The sequence below is a fragment of the Etheostoma cragini genome, chromosome 9, assembly GCF_013103735.1.
Source record: "Etheostoma cragini isolate CJK2018 chromosome 9, CSU_Ecrag_1.0, whole genome shotgun sequence".
NCBI lineage: Eukaryota > Metazoa > Chordata > Actinopteri > Perciformes > Percidae > Etheostoma > Etheostoma cragini.
Window position 1 is genome coordinate 22,681,182 of NC_048415.1, and position 22,085 is coordinate 22,703,266.

The 22,085-nt window shown below is 42.8% G+C and overlaps 2 protein-coding genes across 2 annotated transcripts in view; both read left to right on the top strand.

Annotated features, from left to right (window-relative positions):
* Positions 1 to 10,168, top strand: sap130a (Sin3A-associated protein a). Its single transcript, XM_034880410.1, has 21 exons — positions 1 to 89; positions 1,038 to 1,165; positions 1,271 to 1,527; positions 2,087 to 2,254; positions 2,347 to 2,473; positions 2,589 to 2,704; positions 2,800 to 2,924; positions 3,097 to 3,247; positions 3,477 to 3,567; positions 3,709 to 3,813; positions 3,924 to 4,065; positions 4,347 to 4,462; positions 4,653 to 4,940; positions 5,498 to 5,669; positions 6,054 to 6,152; positions 6,239 to 6,564; positions 6,839 to 7,084; positions 7,168 to 7,293; positions 7,399 to 7,502; positions 7,640 to 7,753; positions 8,778 to 10,168. Exons 2-21 carry the CDS (start codon positions 1,054 to 1,056, stop codon positions 8,934 to 8,936), a joined length of 3,144 nt encoding a protein of 1,047 aa, XP_034736301.1. The 5' UTR covers positions 1 to 89; positions 1,038 to 1,053; the 3' UTR covers positions 8,937 to 10,168.
* Positions 10,169 to 10,945: 777 nt separating this feature from the next.
* The window catches only part of LOC117949852 (unconventional myosin-VIIa), a 27,299-nt gene continuing 16,159 nt past the window's right edge, over positions 10,946 to 22,085 (top strand). Inside the window, exons 1-21 of the mRNA XM_034880376.1 lie at positions 10,946 to 11,122; positions 11,516 to 11,553; positions 11,675 to 11,776; positions 11,861 to 12,013; positions 12,538 to 12,722; positions 13,534 to 13,655; positions 13,805 to 13,947; positions 14,042 to 14,155; positions 14,247 to 14,400; positions 14,926 to 15,002; positions 15,100 to 15,219; positions 17,321 to 17,460; positions 17,607 to 17,817; positions 17,900 to 18,035; positions 18,641 to 18,810; positions 18,945 to 19,085; positions 19,202 to 19,360; positions 19,444 to 19,536; positions 20,043 to 20,137; positions 20,231 to 20,315; positions 20,411 to 20,629. Of these exons, the coding sequence (XP_034736267.1) occupies positions 11,536 to 11,553; positions 11,675 to 11,776; positions 11,861 to 12,013; positions 12,538 to 12,722; positions 13,534 to 13,655; positions 13,805 to 13,947; positions 14,042 to 14,155; positions 14,247 to 14,400; positions 14,926 to 15,002; positions 15,100 to 15,219; positions 17,321 to 17,460; positions 17,607 to 17,817; positions 17,900 to 18,035; positions 18,641 to 18,810; positions 18,945 to 19,085; positions 19,202 to 19,360; positions 19,444 to 19,536; positions 20,043 to 20,137; positions 20,231 to 20,315; positions 20,411 to 20,629 (2,637 nt within the window). The 5' untranslated portion in view covers positions 10,946 to 11,122; positions 11,516 to 11,535. The remainder of the gene's footprint in view (positions 11,123 to 11,515; positions 11,554 to 11,674; positions 11,777 to 11,860; positions 12,014 to 12,537; positions 12,723 to 13,533; positions 13,656 to 13,804; positions 13,948 to 14,041; positions 14,156 to 14,246; positions 14,401 to 14,925; positions 15,003 to 15,099; positions 15,220 to 17,320; positions 17,461 to 17,606; positions 17,818 to 17,899; positions 18,036 to 18,640; positions 18,811 to 18,944; positions 19,086 to 19,201; positions 19,361 to 19,443; positions 19,537 to 20,042; positions 20,138 to 20,230; positions 20,316 to 20,410; positions 20,630 to 22,085) is intronic.

The window sequence follows — 22,085 nt, forward strand, 5'->3', positions numbered from 1 at the left end:
TCTTCCGGCTTACATGTTGGAAAAAAGAAAAGACGAATGGAAAAATTGTAATCCACAAACCGACCATTGCCTGCTACCTTCACAACACGGTAACATCTGCACACACGTCCAGAAGTGGTTGTTTAATTAGCCTTACGAAGTTTACGTCGTTGTACCCTTTACAAAGTTCAGGATTTAGCAAGAAAAGCAGGCGGCAGCAGGGTTAGCGAGTCAACGTTAGCCTGCTGCTAGCTAACATAACTGGCTAACAAGGTAGCATTTTAGTTTTAAAGGTTCCAAACCAAAACCACTGACCTCAGAAAGCATTATTGGACTGAGCAGATGTCGCGTTTGCTCATTTTGATGAAGCCTGTCGAAAATCGATGTTGTACTTGCACCTAAACTTGATATTTGATAAGCAGCGAGCAGTTGTGGTTGAGCAGTTTTATCATTTATTGTTGCCCATATAACGGTAAACAAAAGTCCACTAAAATGTTATTGTCTTGTGTTGTATTTATATTGTTATGTATAATTATCAAAGCCATTTGGTTAACGTGTAGTTCTCGACTGGCTCCTGTGTCCTTTGCTAGCTGGTAAACAGCTACATTAGCCTGGAAACGGTGAAATGGGGTTGGATCCGTCCTATATGGTTAATATAGGAGGAAATCAATGGTGAAATGGGGTTGGATCCGTCCTATATGGTTAATATAGGAGGAAATCAATGGTGAAATGGGGTTGGATCTGTCCTATATGGTTAATATAGGAGGAAATCAATGGTGAAATGGGGTTGGATCCGTCCTATATGGATAAAATAGGAGGAAATCAATGGTTAAATGGGGTTTGATCCGCTCTATATGGTTAATATAGGAGGAAATCAATGGTTAGATGGGGTTAGAGCCGTCCTGTATGGTTAATATAGGAGGAAATCAATGGTTAGATGGGGTTGGAGCCGTCCTACACGGTTAATATAAGAGGAAATCATCAACTGACTTAACATCTTAATGAAATCTTCAGTGTCTGCTACTTGACATCTGTGTACAATCTTCACACTATTGTAGGTCCTAATTTGTACAAATGAGCTCCCAGCAATTCCCCCGACACGGGCTGCCTACTTCCAGCGGGGGGGCACCTCAGATCACTGCTGCAGGAAACCTGGTGTCTATCACGCAGCCGTCAAATCCATCAGGTAGTGTACTGCCACTGAAATGCCTTGCAGGATCTTTGATTTATGGTGAGGAAGACACATGTAAGTACATGTTTAATCAAAGAGTTTTTTGCTTCTCTGGTGCAGATGCTGACAGCAGTCGGGACGCTGACCACGGGCACCAGGATCACCCCCATGCTGGGGGCGGAGGAAGCTTGGCGTTCAGAGATGAGAAGCAGGAGACCATGGTGGTCAGACCTTACCCACAAGTACAGACGCTTGGCCAGCCACAGCCTACTCCCCAAACCGTGGCCATCAAGCCTGGCACACCTGTGACTGTCCCTGCTCCCTCTGTCCACCTCCCACCGGGCCAGCCTGCGGTCCTCACAGAGGGACAGATAAAGGTAGGGAGTTTTCAGTGTGAGATGAACATATTTAAATTATACACAAGTTGTCAGAGATATAATCCATTCTGTGGTTAGAGAACCGTAAACTGATTACTCTTCTGTTTTCTAAATAGCTTTGAGTACTTCCTGTTTATGGAATTTAATTAGGAGTAATGAACTCCTGGACTGAAAATGTATTTTAACAAAAATATGTTCAAAGCAACTGCTTTTTCAATCTTTGGAGATTGGATTTTAACAAAAGATCTAGTTGATGTGTTATTTTTATACTTGTAAAATCAGGTAGGATAATTTGTTTTCTTTTGTGCAAGGTGTGCTCTAAAAGGCCATGGTAATAAATCAGCAGTCATTTCCAAGGTGCTGAAATATTGGCCCACCAATACAATTCACTGTCAACTTGATAAGGATACCTGCCGTGTGCAAACTGTCTATCGTTATAATTACCTAATAAAAATGGGTTTTACTGCAACATTTCTGGATTCCCTCAACTTGACTTCAACTTTAACTTCACTTAACACCCTTCAGGGCTAAAGTTCAGAGATGTTTTTTTTTTTTTTAGGCAGTCCTGAAGTTACCTATGCCAAGCCGTCTAATTGCCCCAGCACCAGCTTCCAACCAGGGTCATATTCCCATACCCTCCAAGGTGCCGGGTCACATTACTGTCACCATAGAGAGCAGTATTGCTCCTACCCCGTCTATTCCTGTGGCGACTATCAGTGGTCAGCAGGTGAGTGCACTGAGTCGGCTGCTAGTGTATGTTGTTGTCTTTGTTTGTCTTGCTGATGATTGAAGTTATGGACTGCTTTTATTGTGTTTCAGGGTCACTCTAGCAACTTACACCACCTAATGCCAGCAAACATTCAGATCATTAGGGGCAGTGCCCCAGCGCTGCAGATCGGGACCCCTACGGTCCCTCCTCAGACCTACCCATCCCATTTACCCCGAGGTATGCCTGATGTAATAGGAAGTGTACGGTAGGCCTGATGCTTGCTTGTACCTGAAATAGTAGTCCATTTACAGTGCATTTCTCTACAAAGGTCTGTTTCTTTTTTTTTCTGAAGGGGCGGCTGCAGCAGCTGTTATGTCCAACCCCAAAACGGTCCTGCGGCCAGCCACTGGAGCAAGTGCGGGCCCCGGCCAGCCCACAGTGCAACACATCATCCACCAGACTATTCAGGTACCGGGGTGTACTTTTATCTAAAGAATTGTTGGTATCCTTTTGGACCTCGAGAAACATTGTGTGTAACAGTGTCATCCTTTCACCGTCCCCAGTCCCGCCCTACTGTAACAACGTCTTCCGCCGTGCTTCCAACTGTAGTGGCCCCCATTTCAGCAGCAAGAACTCAGTCCCCAGTAATCAGCCCAGCAGTCACACACTCTGCAGAGCTGGCACATGGGTAAGTAGCAGTCCAATAATGTATTGATTAGGGCCTAAGTAGAGATACTGTGTGTGTAAGTACTAGAAGCAATTGGTGAGAACGGTTCTGTACTGACCAATCCCTCTGGACCCTCTGGACCATGCATGTGCCCAATTTGATGCACTAAAGGGAAAATTATTTTTTCCTCCAGGCGACCAGGGCTGACAATTCACCCCCCTCCAGCCACCGCTGTCAGTATTCAGAGGTCTCAGACATCCCGTGACACCGCCACCAGGATCACGCTGCCGTCTCACCCTGCAATTGGAGCTCAAAAGCCTCAGCCTCCGCACACCATGACACAGGTTCCTGCTTCTTAATGGCTGCCGGCAAAAATGATGAATGGTTGATGACATTTTTCTGGTTTCTTCTTCCTCTGTGTCATTTTGGGTTTTGGGAAACACTGATCCACATTTTATTTCTGATATTTTATAGACCGAACAACTAATTGAGAAAATAATTGACAGTTACAGCTCTAATGGTCATTTAATACAGTGACTTTAATAATTGCTCTTATATTTTTGTTCCCAACAGAAGCCCATCTTCAGTCCTGTAACACCGGTAGCTGCCGCTACTGTGGCACCAATAGTTGCCACTAACACTGTTCCATCCACAACAACAATAGGTATTGCCTTTTTATATATATTAGTGTTTATAAGCTAGTCACAAAACTTTCGCAGGTTTGATTAAGGGAACACAAAATGAGACTGCAAATTGTGCAGTTAATCTTATACAAACGACTGATTATCTTGTCATCTTTCTATAGGCTCTGTGCCACATAGCCAAATGTCCAGTAACACTATTGTCACAGTGACAATGGCATCCCACTCCTCTCATGCTACAGCATCAACCACCTCTGCCATCCCTGTTGGTAAGTTGGCTCTTCTGCGTCTTAGGTTGGAACACAGTGGTGTACTTCACAAGCAGGAGGTGTTATCATGATCTGAATGGAGTCTTTGTGGTGTTTGGTGTTGTTTACAGCTAAAGTGGTCCCTCAGCCCATTGCACACTCTTCATCCCGTGTGCAGTCGGATTACACTGGGGAGAGAACCAACCTCATCCCCATTCCAGGCCATATCTCATCTCCTAATTCTGTCACCATGGAAGCAAGAAGTGACAACAGGTGAGCACACAATGTTATACTACGGAATTAAAACATGCATAATAGGGCCTATGTTTTAGTGCATGTTTATTTTAACATAAACATGTATTCTAAAAGTTCTACATACCTAGCAGGATTTCACAAATTAAGATGTTGACATCATGGTAGTAGTGGTAGTAGATCATCATGTGCCAATGTCATGTCATGCCAATCCACCCAGTAGTTCGGTGTACTTTATGAGTACAGATACTTTATTCAGCTGACGATGAGTGTTGTACTTGTATTGAATGTTTGTTTTGAAGGCCTTCGGTGCCTGTGCAGTTCCAGTATTTCCTGCCGGCGTACTCCTCGTCATACCCTCTGACACATACCTACACCCCCATCAGCAGCTCTGTGTCCACCATCCGCCAGTATCCTGGTAAGCTCTGCTAACCAACGTTGTTATACTGGTAATCACAGCTGCAATGGTTTAATATGCCCTTTATTATTTGACTGATGTTGACAAAATATTCTGAACTATGTACTTATGAAATGTTTAACTGAAGGGTTAAACATGCAACTTGGTAGCACAAAGATCTCCTTTTAACTTTATTTTCCCTCTAAACAAGTCACTCCTCAAGCTCCGAGTTCAGCGCTGCCCACCCAAGCTGGAGTAGGCGTGGCGACCACTGTCCATCTAAACCACATGCAGCTGATGGCAGTGGACCGGATCGGTCTCCCGTCTGCACAGATCAGCACCCAAGGGATCCAGCAGGCGCCGATCACTGCACAGGGCATTCAGCCTGCACCAATAGGAGTGCAGGGCCTGCACACGTCTGCACCAATCAGCGCACAAGGACTACAGCAGGCTCCAATAGTCACTCAGCAGCAGCAAGCACAGTCTGAAGCAAAACCTGGTAATCACTAAAGCAGGATTTATACTTCTGTGTAAACTCTACACCGTGTCTCTATGTACGTGGAGACACAAACCCACGCCGTAGCCTATCGTGCACCTCTAGTTCAAAAATGTAACTACACATCGTGGCAACGCACGTGTCTTGGCCGTGGCTTGGTAGCGTTGCATTTCCCATGACTCATTTCCTGGTCCTCCTTCTCCATAAACAACATGAAGTCAAGGAGAGGGTTAACTTCTTCTGCTGCAGATGTCCCAGTGTGGTCAGAAGGAACAGGGGAGACACTTTGTTCCTCTTGCTAGGACTCTACTTTCTCTACAACACATTCCCCACTCACATACACACGTGCCGTCCCTGCTATTCTCTTAAAAAGCTCGATACACACACACACACACCAGCGCACAAGTATAAACACCAGGCCACTTACGTAGGCTACGGCGAATGCCCTGCGTGGAGCCTCCACACGACCATAAATCAGGCTTAAATCTGTACTGCCTCAGTAGAAACAACATGGTGCTGAGTGGGGGGGCTGTTGGTAATGCATGTTCTATTTTCTACAGGCGTTGTTTTGGCTGATGGCTTTGTAGCTAGCCCCATCAGCAGCACATTCAGCACCACCCAGCCAGTTGCCACCATGGTGCAGGCACACGCCCAGGGAGGAGTAGGGGGAGCCCCGCCTCTGGTCTCCTCCCCTAGACCCAGCATCCTCCGCAAAAAGCCTGCTAATGAAGGGTGAGTATTACTACTGGAATATTGGCGTATGCATCTACTAAACCTCAAACATGTCTTTAAAAGTTTCAACCTCATGAATACCGCCTGCTTACTTACCGGTAAGTGACAATACTTTTTTCGGTACTCTCCCTCTGTAATTACAAAAAATAATTTCAGCTGTAAAAATAATATATACCTATTTACTCAGAACGTTATTTATTTTACACTGACAGAAATGAAACCGTGTGACCTCTGCGACCTCTGCTCTCTGTCAATATACAAGAGCGAGCTTCTCTGTCCTCTCTAGGACAGAGAGCCTTGCTCTTACACCTAGCAGGTTGACGGTCAGCATTAGACTCTCCAAAAAAGGTTCTACCAAACCAGTCCCGTTTGTTTGTGTTTCAGATGTGTCCGTAAGAACCTGATCCCCGCCCAGCCTAGTGAACCCGGTAGTAGCAGAATTGAGAGTGGCGTGCGGGGAGCAGGATCTCCCCGACCTGCAGGGTGAGCCTCTGCCAACATGGATCACGACTGGTCGTTTTAAGCTCTGATATGAGTCTGTAAGCTGACACCTTCTCTTTTTCTCTCAGAGTGAAACCCAAAGCTGAGGTGCACATGGCGGTGGCCCCTCCTGTCATGGCTACAGTGGAGGCACTGTCTTCTCAGGGGGGAGAGCAAACCATCCCCACCATGCTCGCTACGCCGGGGCCTGTTCCTCCCTCCCAGCCCTCCACCGTCCTCTCGGCCCTGCCAACAGCCATGGCTGTAACTCCCCCCGTCCCTGCTTCGATGGCCAACACTGTGGCCTCCCCCACTCAGCCTGCAGCCAGTAGCACTGCAGCGTGTGCTGCCAGCTCCGCCTGCCCAGATTTGAAAATTAAGCATGAGGTGGAGACCATGGAAACGTCACAGCCAGGTGAGGAGCATATCAATCGGCAGGAAAATTGATTAAATGTAAAATTCTGGGAAACATAAAGCCCAGTTCACCAAAGATTATGTATGGTAATACATCACTACGATATCCAGTTACAAAAAAAGCCTGACAAGTTAGAACGGAAGTACCAAGAGCCGTTGCTATGGAGATGATACACTGTCTTGTCACATCGCATTGTTTCAGAAGGTTGCAGACCAGTGTGTCTGTACTGGTCTTTAGGAAACCCAAACCAATGTTTTTCTACTCTTCCCTTCAGATCCCAATTCAAACTTGTCTTCAGCCTCGGCCCTCAACAGCCAGGCCTCCACCCTAAACACGCCCGCCATAGGAGACCTGATCCCTGGGGCCTCCCCGAGGAAGAAGCCCCGCAAGCAGCAGCATGTTATTTCTACAGAGGAGAGCGAGATGGTGGAGACCAACAGCACAGATGAGGAGAAGGCTCCAGGCAGGCCCATCACCGGCAGGGCTGAGAGACGGGAATCTCCACCAAGGGAATATGTTGGTATGTAATATCCAATCCATTGTCACAGTGGGGATGTTAAAGTGTGTAATCAGCGTTTGTAATCGCTTGTTCTTGTCTTCCAGATGAGGAAGGAGTGCGTTATGTACCCGTCAGGCCTCGGCCACCTGTTACTCTTCTGCGACACTACAGGAACCCCTGGAAAGCTGCCTACCACCACTTTCAGAGGTACAGCGACATCCGGGTCAAAGGTCAGTAGCTTACGGTGCAAAACCACCTTTATTTGATACAGCAAATGAGAAACAAACGACATTGGCTCTTAATTTCTCACACCAATCCTTTTTCTTTTCTCTCAGAGGAAAAGAAGGGCAGCTTACAGGATATGGCCAACCAGAGAGGAGTGGCATGCAGAGCACAAGGCTGGAAAATTCACCTGTGTGCTGCACAGCTCAGGCAGCTGGTGAGTGCTGGCCCCACACCTGCAGAAAGAACCCTATTTGTAACTGATCCAACACTTTCACTGGTGTCTTTTAGTGATACTGTGCATTCAATGTCCATGACTTCTTTAACCCCGCTGTGTTTGTTGTTGTTCTGTAGTCGAGTTTGGAGCATGATGTGTACAGCCGCCTCTCCACCCTCCAGGAGGGCTTGATTCCTAAGAAGAGAGCGGGCTCCGATGATGACCTGCACCGAATCAACGAGCTTATACAGGTAACGTTGTGACTGCAGACCTTCAAATATATATTTCTCTGCTCAGTTATTTCCAATTGGTTTTGTTCGCAAACATTATCATTGTATCATTATACAAATTCAATGAAAATGAACTACTATTATAGCCATTGTTTATTGGCCTAAACCAGACACGATCCTTAAAGAAGTCCACACTGGTTTTCATGTGACAGCAGCACACAAGTGTACCCATACATGAGGCAGCAGCGGTAAACACTGATTCTTTCATAAGAATTTAAAAGTAAATGGAAATAATATTCTCTGTGTCAAAACTGCAAAAACAATGCAACTAAACGGTAGAGGAGCATGATCTTGCAATTGCAATTTAATAGCAACTGGCCATTAAATATTCCATATTGTCAAAAAAATGCATACAGATTACCATGTCTGTTTTGATAATAAAGCAAGTCAAGGTGCTAAATAAATATCAAAATGCTCAATCCACAGAGAAATGCACACAACCCGTATACAGAAACAAGCCGTCAGGAATTCTGTACGGTTGTGATGTCACAACTATATTATATTTACCGATGTAGAATTCCGGAAAACGCTGACCAATCAGAGCAGACAGGCCATTTTTCAGGTGGGCGGCTTAAAGAGACGTGCGCTAAAATGGAGCGTTTCAGGCGGGGTGAATACAGGTAAATTCACACAGACAGTATGAGGAAAAAAATGTGTTTGAACATTAAAGCATGTAAACGTGTTCTAGTAGAAACCCAAAATACAAGTAGGGACCAGAAATTCAGCATAAATGGGCCTTTAAGAAGAAGGAGAAGAAGACCTACTTATTATATTAACCATGCAAGAGGATATTGCTATTTTTTGTCACAAAAAAAACCCAGGACCTATACAGTACATAGAGAGATCAGAGTGAGAGGGATGCCCTGCCCATGAACAGGCGCCCCGACCAGTTGGGGGTTCGGTGCTTTGCTCAAGGGCACTTGGGCAGGTGAACTACCAGTCCACTCTCTTTGGTTACCGTAACTGTTTGTGCGTGTGTCCTCAGGGGAACATGCAGCGCTGTAAACTGGTGATGGACCAGGTCACTGAGGCCAGAGACACCATGATGAAAGTCCTGGACCACAAGGAGAAAGTGCTGAAGCTGCTCAACAAGAACGGTTCCGTCAAGAAGTCGTCCAAACTGAAGCGTAAAGAACGGGCATAAGCTTGGCCCTTCTCCTCTGTCAGGAAGGAGCTGCTCAGAATCTGGTGCTAAGATTTGCTGCAAACAATCTCACGCACCCTCCCTATCTGCCTGAGAGCAGACAGACAGAAGTGACAGGAAGGCTAAAAGAAGCAGAAAACCCCGCCAGGAATAGGTTCTCATTCTAGACCCAGCGCACGTATTGAGCGTGGAGCATTGTAGGTTGCATTAGAGTGTCCGACTGGACAGCCCTGTCACTGTTTCCCCTTCCAACCCCTCCCCCCTTTTTTTTCTTAATTTTGAAGACCCCAGAGAACAATTTTAATAACTTAAATCCTGCGTCTTTTAAAACATTGTTTGAACTGGTGCATTGGGTGTCTGTGATATTTGGCACTTAATGCAGTCGTATTAAAAAGTGATGAAAGTATTTCAGTTAAGGCGAACCACATAGGAGTTAGGGTTTGGGTTTGAATGGGTCAAATCAAAACAATTAAAAAGGAGTCCATCACTGAGCTGTGTGTATACAGGCTAATCTCAATCGTGCTCTTTTCATTAACCTGTGCCTTCATTTTGTCACGTGTACATGAAATAATAGTTGGGACACGTGAAAGCTGTTCCACGTGCTGTCTAAATGTTCTTAAAATATCTTTCAAAGAAAAGTGTCACTGTTTCCCCTTTTTCTCCAAACACCTGCATTTTTGTAGTTACCAGCCCCAAGTTTAGGTGTAATCTAGAAAATAATGACAAAAAAGTACTAGGAGAGAACCTAAATGTGTCAGATTTAATACATGTAATATCCACAAAATGCTCTTAAGGGATGATTAGTGACCTAAGATGGTTGTCTCAAAGTGAGAACATGCTGCATATGCATAATGCCAAGTTAACTTTACATTTAAACTGCCAACAATCATCTTCTTAATCCAAAGTAAATGGACGTCATGGTGGTGAAAACTATATCATCGTTTGGTCTCAGAAAGTGTTGTGCTTGAAAGGGGTGAGTATCCTTGTGTGATCATTCTGGTGGATTGAATTCATGTAAATCCCTGTAAATGTGCTTTTGGTTTCCATTGACCCGGTTCTTTTCCAGTTTTGTACTCGATGAAACGTTTTGTGCCGTGTGATGTGCGCCTCTTCATGTTGTAGAGTGTCACAGCGATAATGACGACGACAAGATGAAGTGAGCCCAAAACATCAAGCTGTTGTACATTGTTTTTGTCTGTGTAATTATAGTAAAGATACTTAAACATACCAGATACACTCTGTTTATTAGTGTTTTCCTTCTAACACTTTCATTAAAAACATTTTTTTACTATCTGCTTTAAATGTTTATAATAAGAAATGAAACCACATTCTGTTTCCAAACCAGATAAACAGACCACGCCTAAGGACAGACTGGGAGATTGCTTCTTAAGGAGCATGCTCAGACACTGATCTAACCTTTAAGCCTTTCCGATGTTCTACATCTCCAAAACTGTCAGTCTGATCTATCAGAATCCCAGACCATGCAGCTCATATGGATGGTATGAGAGCTTTTACCTGATAAGGTCCTATTCTCATATCTCACTCATTCTTCTTTCTATCTGCTGTTTACAGCATGATTAGTGAAATACAGCACAGCATGTTGACCTGTGATGACACTTTATGAATCAGTAAAAAGCCATTTACTGGCATTTGTGTAATCTCGCCTTTTAGTGGGATCTCTGACACCGGCTGTCGGATTCTGTCCACAAAGAATACACTGTTTTTTGACGTTTATCGTTATCCAATATACAGTGTCTAATGAGATTAGCAAAGAAAATATTTTCAAACATGTATGTAGTGAACTTAGCTTGCCATATATTTAGTTTTTAGCTGTTCTACTGTAGCCTTTTTTCTACTTATCAACCATTGTGAAGCCAAATGTGCATTTTCACACTTGTGTTCCTTGGAAGGGAAAGAACATGTTTATCATCTTAACATTACCACCGGATATTTAACGTAGATTTACAGTCATTGGGAGAAAAGCAGAGATTCTCTGTGATATTATTAAGTATATGCCTTGAGTCTGGTGCTTGGTGACACACTCTACTTTTGCAGGAGCAAAGTCAAAGGGCCATAAAGCAGTGTTTCCTGGGATACCTCCCTGCTTCCTGCTTCATAGTCATTCAAAAAAAGGTTCCTTCAGCAGCAGCAGCAGGGGCTTCTACCACAGAGACAACTACTCTCAGGTAACACACACAGCCGGGTCTTTAAATCAGCAATGTCACGGTCTTATTGGTTCCAAAGCTACAGCATAATGATGGCTATCTTTTTCCACTGTGCTCTTATGAGGAGATTCTATGTAAACTCATTCATGACAGTGTCTTCAAAGGGAATGTGATATTGATATCATCTTTTTTTTAAATGTGCTTAAGGTATCCACTCGAAATGAAAAGCTGGCAGTGTTCAATGCCCCCAAAACTGTAATTGGAAGTTTTTTAAATTCCATTATATCTTATCTACAGTATGTTGCTATAAATAGGGTGAGGCACTGGCCACACTATTAAAGCGTCAGGTGTCATGAGTAATATTGGTTTGGTAACAGGTGTTTAAGATGATAATATCTTCTTATTTCTTTACAAACTCAACCCAGGTTTATGTTATGCTGCATTTGAGTAAGGTAAGAAAGGGTGTCTCTGTAATATATACACATCATTCTAAAATCCATGATGCCCAGATAGTTAGATTTAGAACTGTTAGTAAGGCACATTTTATTACAACTTCTGGTTTTACTCCTCTAGGGGGATTTTGTATGGGTGGACACTGGCGTGGGGGTGCCGATCGGGGCGGAGGTCAAGGTGACAGATACCGGACAGCTTCAGCTCATCGATGATGAAGGAAAGGTACAAAACCTCATGAGAGTTTGCTATTTTTCAACGAGTGTAAGCTTTGTATAAAATTTCAACACTGTCATGAATTACATACAGGAGCACAAGATCAAGAAGAAGACGGAGGGCACCATCCGGCCCATGCACCCCACCTCTGTGAAGGGTGTGGATGACATGATAAGGCTCGGTGATCTCAATGAGGCAGGGCTCCTCAGGAACCTCCTGGTGCGACACAAAGAAGGCATCATCTATGTAGGTTTCTATTCACCAGAGTCACTCTGAGCCTAGTTTTATGATGTCCGTAATCTACTGCAGAAATGCTCCCTCGCCTGTGTCTTCTCTCGCTGTCGGTGGCCTTCTATCTTGGACTTTGCCCTGTAGTTAATCACAGTGTTATTTGTCTCCATAGAGACGAATGAGCCTCTGTTGAAACAGAACGTCCCAGTGTTTTTATGTCGTCAAAGCTAAGCAGTGTTTGTTCAATAATGAATCAGGCCAATTTGTTGTATAACAATACTTCTGCTGAATGCTGGGGCAACATTTCACTTGGGCTGATAGTCCTTTGTGTTGGCTATTCAAATTATAAACACAGCTTTTCATGATCTTTAAATCCAATATTATAGATACTATGTTATATTTAAAACATGCATCCCATGCATTGCAGCCCTAACCCAACAGGGTCACTGGATACACAATAACTGTTTTATACTCATGTACACACAAACATTCATCAGCTGTGCCAATGTGTGATAGTTAACACCCCCCTCTGTTTTAAGACATACACAGGCTCCATTCTGGTTGCAGTCAACCCTTACCAGCTGCTGCCCATCTACACCACTGAGCATGTGCACATGTACACAGATCGACGGCTGGGTGAACTGCCGCCGCACGTCTTCTCCATCGCAGACAGCTGCTTTTTCAACATGCGCCGCAGCCGAAGGAACCAATGCTGTGTCGTCAGGTCTGCTTTTGTCTGAAGCTGATTCCAACTCATTATTTAGACTGGGGAGGGGTGGGGGACCACACTGTTTACAATGTGTTTAGTAATAGTTACATAACAAAGACAACATTAAAACATATAGAACTGAAACCATCAGTTAGTGAAATGGAACCAAGGTGCCACTAATAAGATTATTCCAATTGTAAGGTGCTAAGAAACTAAAAGCTGATTTTCCAAAGGTTAACTTTCAGAGAGCAGGATTGATGTGTAGGTAGCTTTTGAATCAAAATGTTATGAATGAACAAAATGCTTTGCTTCTCGTAAAAGTTGACATGTTTCTAAAGGGTTCAGTAAGGAAACGTTGCTGTAGAGATTATAATGGCTAAAGCAAAGAAGCTGATGGGTGCATGTAAACTGCATCAGCATAGTCTGACCAAATGTTTTCTATTGTTTTATTTTATTTGTTTACACTGGTATCGGTATCAGGAGTACTGGAGCTTATGCACCGATCCCATACCACGTAATAAAGCCCTGAAGAAACTCTACGTTAAAGTAGTTTATATGTGTTCTTTTTCCGTTATAACTGACTGTCAAACTGGGTAAAAAAAGAAAACTCTGTGGCGATCATTGTTTGATAGTTTAAGCTGAGCCAGACCGACAACAGAGATAGAAATCCTATCACATCCATACAGGGGTAGTAGTACAAAATATGCCAGGTATCGGTTCAAATATCAGAATCTGTAATGGGAAGAAAAATATGGAATGGGACCATCTCTAGATTAAAATAGGGGTTTGGGTGGGAAACAGTCAAGAGCTTTTGTTTTCCCATCAGTGGCGAGTCGGGAGCAGGGAAGACTGAGAACACCAAGCTCATGCTGCAGTTCCTGTCTGCAGTGAGTGGCCAGCACTCTTGGATTGAACAGCAGATTCTTGAAGCTAACCCCATCTTGGAAGGTATGAGCCCTCCATTAACTTAACTTAATTATTTTCATTCATCATTATTTATTAAAATATTAACACACAGTTTTAAGACGTGTTGATAATCAGCTGAACCCCACTTCTGACTTAAGCTGCTTTGGTATACCTTGTTGTTTTCTTCTCAGCCTTTGGTAATGCCAAAACCGTTCGTAATGACAACTCTAGTCGTTTTGGCAAGTACATTGACATCAACTTCACCAAGGGTGGGGCCATTGAAGGGGCTCGTGTTGATCAGTACCTGCTGGAGAAGTCCCGAGTTTGTCGTCAGGTAGGAAGATCGGTTAGCTGATTATTTGAAAGAGCAGCAACACGGTGCAAGGCAAACGTTTTCAGTGGTAATGAACGTGTGCTTTCATGTGCAGGCGCCTGAGGAAAGAAACTACCACATCTTTTACTACATGCTGATGGGCATGACAGCTGAGCAGAAAAAGATTCTATCCCTCGGGAACGCTGCTGAGTACAACTATCTGACCATGGTACTCAAGATAGTTCTGCCAACTTTGAATTCAGAATGTCTTTCCATGTGACTGTGAATCCCACTTTTACACATTAAGATCATGTCACCAGGGTAACTGCACCAGCTGTGAAGGACGTGATGATGTGAAGGAATACGCCCACTTCCGTTCAGCTCTGAAGATCCTCATGTTCACAGACAGTGACTCCTGGGAAATCTCCAAACTGCTTGCTGCTATCCTTCACCTGGGCAATGTAGACTTTGAGGGTAAGGAGGGCAACATGCAGTGGTGGACTGGAACTAAGTACATTTACTCAAGTACTGTACTTAAGTTCAAATTTCAGGCACTCGTACTTTACTTGAATCCTTTCTTTTCATGCCACTTTCTACTTCTACTAAGTTACTAGTTAGTTTACTAATTAAGATTTCTGCACTCTTAACACATGTAGTTTATAAAATACAATGTTTTATAATAAAGTAAACTAGCCAACAATACGACAGCCTAAAGGTCCATCTGAAATAATTAGATGAAATAATAAATGTGAGGCTTATTCAGCATTGAGTCATTTTAATACTACGTTTTCCTGATGATACCTACATACTTTTACTTAAGTAACGTGTTTAATGCAGGACTTTTACTTGTAACTGAGTATTTCTACAGTGTGGTATGAGTACATTTACTTTAGTAAAGGATATAAATACTTTTTCCACCACTGGATACATGTCCTGTAGATATAAATAAATAATTGCATCTCTTGAGCCATGAAACATATTCTTCTTGCGTGATTTCAGGTACCATCGTAAATAACCTCGAGGGCTGTGACATCCTCAAATCCTCCTACGCCACCATGGCCAGCCAACTTTTGGAGGTATACGTAGTCTGGTCTTTTTTTTCCTTCTTTTTAAAAAAAGCAAATAAAGGAGGTGAGGTGCCCTCGTGTGACTGTGTTTGTCCCGTTACTTCAGGTGGATCCCAAAGCGCTGGGGACAGGTCTGACTCAGCGCTCCTTCATGACAGCCAGAGAGAGTGTGACCAAAGCTCTGACCTCTGCCCAGGCGGTGGACGGCAGGGACGCCTTCGTCAAGGTAACACAAGTCTGGATTTAGGTTTTCATATTTTAAAAGGTAATGCAGCTCATGTTAAAGGTGCTGTAAGTAGGATTGCAAAGATCCAGGACTTGAGCATTAACAAATTCCAAGTCCCTCCCCCCCTTTCTGCTAAAGCCCAAAACGGTCCCCTAGGCCCCTCCCTCCCACATGGGAAAGCTGTCCAAGGTAGATGCTTGTGCATGGTCAGTGATGCCAAACCTTTTAAATCTCAACAACATCAAGGAATGATACCTGATATGCTATGGCTGTTTTACATAAAACATTACTTTTTAACTTCTGGCCTCTGGAATACTTTGAAATGAAGTAATCCGAGACGGGAAGGAAATCCTGTTTTGGTTGAACTGCTCCCAGCTTAGTCCAAAGCTAAGACATCTGGCATGATGGGTTCCAGAGACACTGACTAGTTGGATTGAGTCATGCGATAAAAAGGTGGGGAACGGAACCATTGGTTCATTCTCAGGCTTAGCTCAACATCCATCAACGGAACAAATGTCCTTAAATTTACTGATTAATTAACTGACTAATTACTCGTCTCGAGTGATCGCTGAAGAAGAAGAAGAAGAAGAATATGCTGGTATGATAACACACTAAACTTTAGCAGCATAGTCATGCATTCTATCATGTTAACTAACATGCTAACTTTCATGGCTGTCCTAACGTTACAGCTGTGGCGCTCTGGCATCACGCGTTTACAGTCAGACCTGGCAACCCGGCCTGGCTGTCCAACTGGCCAGCTGATACCAACACACAGGCCCAAACACAGACAGACATCACGTCACGGGACGGACATTACAAAAGGAGAAAATACTGGAAGTAGCATTGTTGGCGGAAAAGATAGTATTTCATACTAGCTTGTTTCCTTGATATACTATCTGGGGTCATTTTTGGATTTATTACTGTAAATATATTACATATTGGATCTTTAAGCTTATGGTATAGCATAATATTATTGATCTGCAGTTAACACTGGATGAAAAGATTTCTGAGTTATCTTCGGAACACAATTTTTTCTATACCCTTTCTTGGCCCAAACTGTCTTTTGGGAGGAAACCCGGCCAGGACAGACAAGGCTAATGCACTTGAGAGCAGAAACAGTTAACAATGGAGGCATGTGCCACAGCATGGATGTAATAACATGTCACTGTAAATAAGTTTCCATCCACGTGTCCGTCTAACTATCTGAAGTTGGGTAAAACCTCCTGAGAATAGGCTTTATAGCCAATAAGAACCTGTGGTGATGACATCACACGCGGTTTTAGGGTCAGGTTGGTATTTTGAATTGTTTTGAGACATTTTAACGTGTTTCCATTCATTTTTGCTCTGAATTGCAAAACACTCAACAAACATTTGGGAACAACGTTTTTCTAGACAAAATCGCGCCGTCTTCCCACAAATGATCATCATACAGTAGGACAGGTTGGAATATAATAATGATGTGCCAGCTGATAGCAACAAATCAAGCTATAAAAGGAAAACAACACTATCAACACATCGCTATGACAATGCAGATGCAACTAGTCTTTTATTGACCCCCCGGCACCGCTGCAAGACTCTTTTTTTGAGACATGTCTCTCTGTCTGAGCAACTCCCATTGTCCCCTCCAGGACGTCTCACGGCTTGTCCTAACCTTTGTTGACCATTTCCTTCACGAGTTCCTTGATGCCCCCCCCCCCCCCCCCATGTGTGAGAAAGATAGGAAATTCTAAGGGACATCAACTACAACTTCTTCTACTTCTGCGTTTTGTGGCGGGTTACAACCATAAAATGACCTAATACCTAATCACAATTCATTATTTCTTCAGAAAATAACGTTTCCATCAGCGTATATCACATAAGTCCATCAAGAGAAAATCCAATGAGACCAAACTTATTTCCTTTGTGTCTTTATTCATGAAATTCCATCGAATGTTATTGTTGTCATAAGGCATTTTTCATTTGAAATCACTTAATATGGATAAAGATGTGTGGATGGAAACAGAACTGGTGTGTGACATTTGTATCTTTTGTGTTCATTTGTTCAAACATCGTTTGGCATTATGTATAATATGGAAAGCTGTCCTCTGTATTATTTGTCCAGGCTATTTATGGAAGACTTTTCCTTTGGATCGTGGACAAAATCAACGCTGCGGTTTACAAGCCACCCGAGGATTCCAACAAGCTCCAGCAGTCAATAGGCTTGCTCGACATCTTTGGTTTTGAGAACTTCACCAAAAACAGGTTGATGTTCACAACAACTCTCATGAGCTCAGAGCTTTATTGCTGCTGTTTTTAAAGACAAAGGACACGTTGTTTATTGACACATTGCCTAAAATCCACCCTTCTTTCTTTCCTCTTGTGCTGTTGCAATTGTTGATTTGTTGCAGCTTTGAGCAGCTGTGCATCAACTTTGCCAATGAGCAGTTGCAGCAATTCTTCGTCAAGCATGTTTTCAAACTGGAGCAGGAAGAGTATGCCCGTGAAAACATCGTGTGGAAGAAAATAGACTACAAAGACAACCAATGCACCCTGGACGTATTGGCCAACAAACCTCTGAACATGCTGGCCCTGATTGATGAGGAGAGCAGCTTCCCCAAGGTTTACATCCTCCTTGTTGCTCGTAAAAGGCTACAGTAAAGAAGGAAACGTGGGTTTTAACTCTCCTCTGTGTTGTTGTCAGGGCACAGATACCACCCTACTCCTAAAAATGAATCAGGTCCATGGGAAAGGGAACATCTATATTGCCCCCAAGAACAACTATGAGACAGAGTTTGGAATCCAACATTTTGCTGGAAAGGTCCACTATGATTCAAAAGGTACGTTTAAAACAGATCCTTGTTGTGCTTGTCTTCCCCCCCACCGTCCACCATGCAACTTTTACTTTTTTTTATTACTTCTTCTGGGTCAAAACGTTTCTTTTTCTTTTCTTTTTTACATTTTTGTCCTTTTTTCAGATGCTACAAGATTAGGATTAGACACCCAAATTCATTGAAAGTAGGGAATTTATTTTACTCCTGAAGAGCGTTATACGGAACCAGCCACGCTGTTTCTATCTTCCAATTTGATGGAAAGAAGCCCTGAGTAGAAGTTTCTGATGTAGAACATGGAACGGATTGGAAAATCTATAATTTCAAAATCCACATTTTAGGCCTTAAAAAGTTTTTTTTTTCATTTGCTGAAGTATGGTGTTCTAAGTCTTCAATAATTTTAAACATTTTGTTTATTTTAATATTTTGCTGTACATGTACAGATTATTCTTACTCTGCGTTGCTTTTATCCAATTTAAATACACTCGTTACTTTGCGAGTACTTTTGTGATTCTGCATTTCGTTCTACTTTAACATCGGGATATAGGTCTTTTTTTTCCTTCATAAAGGTCCCGTCCTGTAATATGTTCTTATTCTGTGGTTCTTGTTTTGAGGTTTCCTTGAGAAAAACCGTGACGCGCTCAGCTCGGATCTGATTCACCTGGTGGAGACCTCCACCAATAAACTCCTCAAACACACCTTTCAGGATGTTCTGTCTAGCAGCACGATCAAGAGCAGCGTCAACCCCAGGATGATCATCACCTCGGCCAACAACAGCCTCCGGGTCCGGGCAGCCTTTACCTTCAGCATTTAACACATATATATACACATACATATATATTGTCAGTCATAAAATACAACGTGATAATTATTGTATGTAATTACTTAATCTATTTGACATTTATTTGTGTCGGACAGCAAGCGTCTGATAGCAAGAAGCGTGTGCCAACTCTGACTGGACAGTTCCGTCAGTCTCTGGATTCCCTGATGAAAACACTGACCGTGTGCCAGCCCTATTTCATACGCTGCATTAAACCCAACGACTTCAAGAAGCCCATGGTGAGAAAAATGCTGCATTAACTCCAACCAAACTGAAACTCTACCTAAATGTCTACCAAAAATGAATGACAGAGTTTGGTGTGACTGACTCTGATCCCACTCCTGCTGTGTCTCAGCTGTTTGACAGAGAGCTGTGTATGCGCCAGCTCCGTTACTCTGGTATGATGGAGACCATCAGGATCCGCAAAGCTGGGTATCCCGTCCGCTACACATTCGATGAGTTTCTGACTCGCTACCGTGTCCTTCTGAAAACTTCTGTCTGTGATCCCAAAAGAGTAAGTTGGAGGTTTTAACGTGATCTTTTTGATACCATTTCTCATCTTCTCTTGCTGTATTTGAATGATGATTCATTTTACAGGAAGGTAAAGAGAAATGCTGTGAAAGCATTTGTGAGTCTGTGCTTGCTGGAGAGGGCGACTGGAAGACTGGCAAGACAAAGATATTCCTCAAGGTGCTGCCTTTCATTTTTATGTGCAGTCTGTTGTTAGTGATGGATATGTGTGGAGGCATACAAACTGCAAATACCTGATGTTGAAATTCTAATACCACTAAATTTTAATCAGAATTGTGCTTTTAATTTCCCTCGAAAGAAAGAAATAGAATAGAAATTTCCGATATGTAATTTTACTATTACATTAAAACCATATTAATTATATTCACTGGAGGAACTTAAATGTAGTTTTTATTCAGGGTTGTCTCGTTATGAATCCCCATAACGTTGGTGACCCTGTCCTTTCCTGTAATGCCACTATCAGGTTCCCATTTGGGTTATTGAGGGATTTGTCTGAAACGCAGCAACACAACGCTGGTGGTCCCCTGACCTTTTAATATGCTTTAGTACAGCCTCAAAAAACACATTATTTAAGAACAATTTCCAATAATATATATTATATTATAACTTGTACATTGGGAGTGAAGATTTCCCCCAAATAAAAACTTGCTACTGTTTTCTCTCAGGACTTCCATGACACAATGCTCGAGGTGGAGCGGATCAAAGAACTAAATGAGAAAGGCCTTCTGATCCAGAAAGTCCTAAGAGGATACAAATACAGGTATTGGGCAAAAGCTTTAAAATGAGCTGCTTTTTTTCTTATTCGCTCATGTAGTTTACAACTTAATGTCTGTTGGACTTATGCCATCTAAAGGAAACAATTCCTGAGGAAAAAGGCCGGTGCTCTTGTCATTCAGAAACACTGGAGAGGACACAAAGGCAGAAAGCTGTACAGAGTGGTGCGTCACTGTTTAATACATCAATATACAGTATAACAACGTGAAAATACAGGCTTGACATGCAATAAATCCCTTCAATTATATTTTCCTTCTAGGTCCAGCTGGGCTTTGCGAGGCTGCAGGCACAGGTTCGGTCTCGTCAGCTCCACTTCCTGTATAAGAAGAAGCGGGAGGCAGCCCTCGTGCTTCAGGCCCGAGCCAGAGGATACCTGGCCCGAAAGGAATGGAAGCGCAAGAGAGACGCTGTGATCCTGCTGCAGGCACACACCAGGGGTGCACTGGCAAGAAGAGCTGTCAAAAAGAAGAAAACAGATGTAAGTTCAACTTAAAGTGGCTATATGTAACTTTCAGTTTGTGTTGATTTCAGTGGCCCCCTTTGGATTATTGTCTGCGGTAGATTACCAAGTGAGCGGTACAGGGAGGTCATATAGTCCGGATGAATGTTTGATTCACACAGAATATATTCATTTACAATAAGAGAATACGTGACAGATGCATCTTTGCATTTCAAGTATTGCATACGGTAACTTATCCTACTTTGGATGTCTCGTGAGCTAAACCGGATTTCACTGTTACTGGGTCAGAGATTGTTGTAGCAACCAACGTTATAATAAACATTATATTAGCTGTAAGTTGTTTGTTTAATTTCCTTCTTTTCTGTGATGGTCCAGCTCCAGTATCAGCCATAACTACAATATATCACTTCTAAAATAATATTAAAATACAATTAAGCCTCCATACATAAATCTCCTGCTGTCTTTTACCTGGCTGGATACAATAACACAGGCTTTTCTGGTGTACCAAATAAATCTGTGTGAAAATCTGTAAAAACTATATAAAACTAGCTTTCTTTTCACTATCAGTCTTGTTTGCTGTTACAGGTCAATTATGAGCATCCGCTGGAACATTAGGCAAGGCAAGGCAAGGCAGCTTTATCTGTAGAGCACATTTCAGCAACAGGGCAATTCAAAGGGCTTTACACAAAATCAGTTAAACAGAAAAAAACACAAGTACAAACAGTTAAAAATCATAAGCATTAAAAACCGATAAAACACTTAAATAAAAAATAAAGTGCAGCATAAGAAATTAAACATTGAAGAAATAAGAGTCATTTAAAGAAAGGCAGCATCAAAAAGAAAGGTCTTTAGCCTTGATTTAAAAGAAGTGAGAGTAGCAGCGGCTCTGCAGGTTTCTGGGAGTTTATTCCAGATATGAGGAGCATAGAAACTGAATGCCGCTTCACCCTGTTTAGTTCTGACTCTAGGGACAGAAAGTAGACCTGTCCCAGATGACCTGAGAGGTCTGGGGGGTCATAGTGTAGTAGCAGAACTGAAATGTATTTTGGACCTAAACCGTTTTAGTGATTTATAAACTAGCAAAAGTACTTTGAAATCAATTCTTTGAGACACAGGAAGCCAGTGTAAAGACTTCAGAACTGGAGTGATGTGATCCAGTCTCTTGGTCTTACTGAGGACTGGAGTGATGGGATCCAGTCTCTTGGTCTTAGTGAGGACTGGAGTGATGGGATCCAGTCTCTTGGTCTTAGTGAGGACTGGAGTGATGGGATCCAGTCTCTTGGTCTTAGTGAAGACTGGAGTGATGGGATCCAGTCTATTGGTCTTAGTGAGGACTGGAGTGATGGGATCCAGTCTCTTGGTCTTAGTGAGGACTGGAGTGATGGGATCCAGTCTATTGGTCTTAGTGAGGACCCGAGCAGCAGCGTTCTGAATCAGCTGCAGCTGTCTGATAGATTTTTTAGGGAGACCTGTA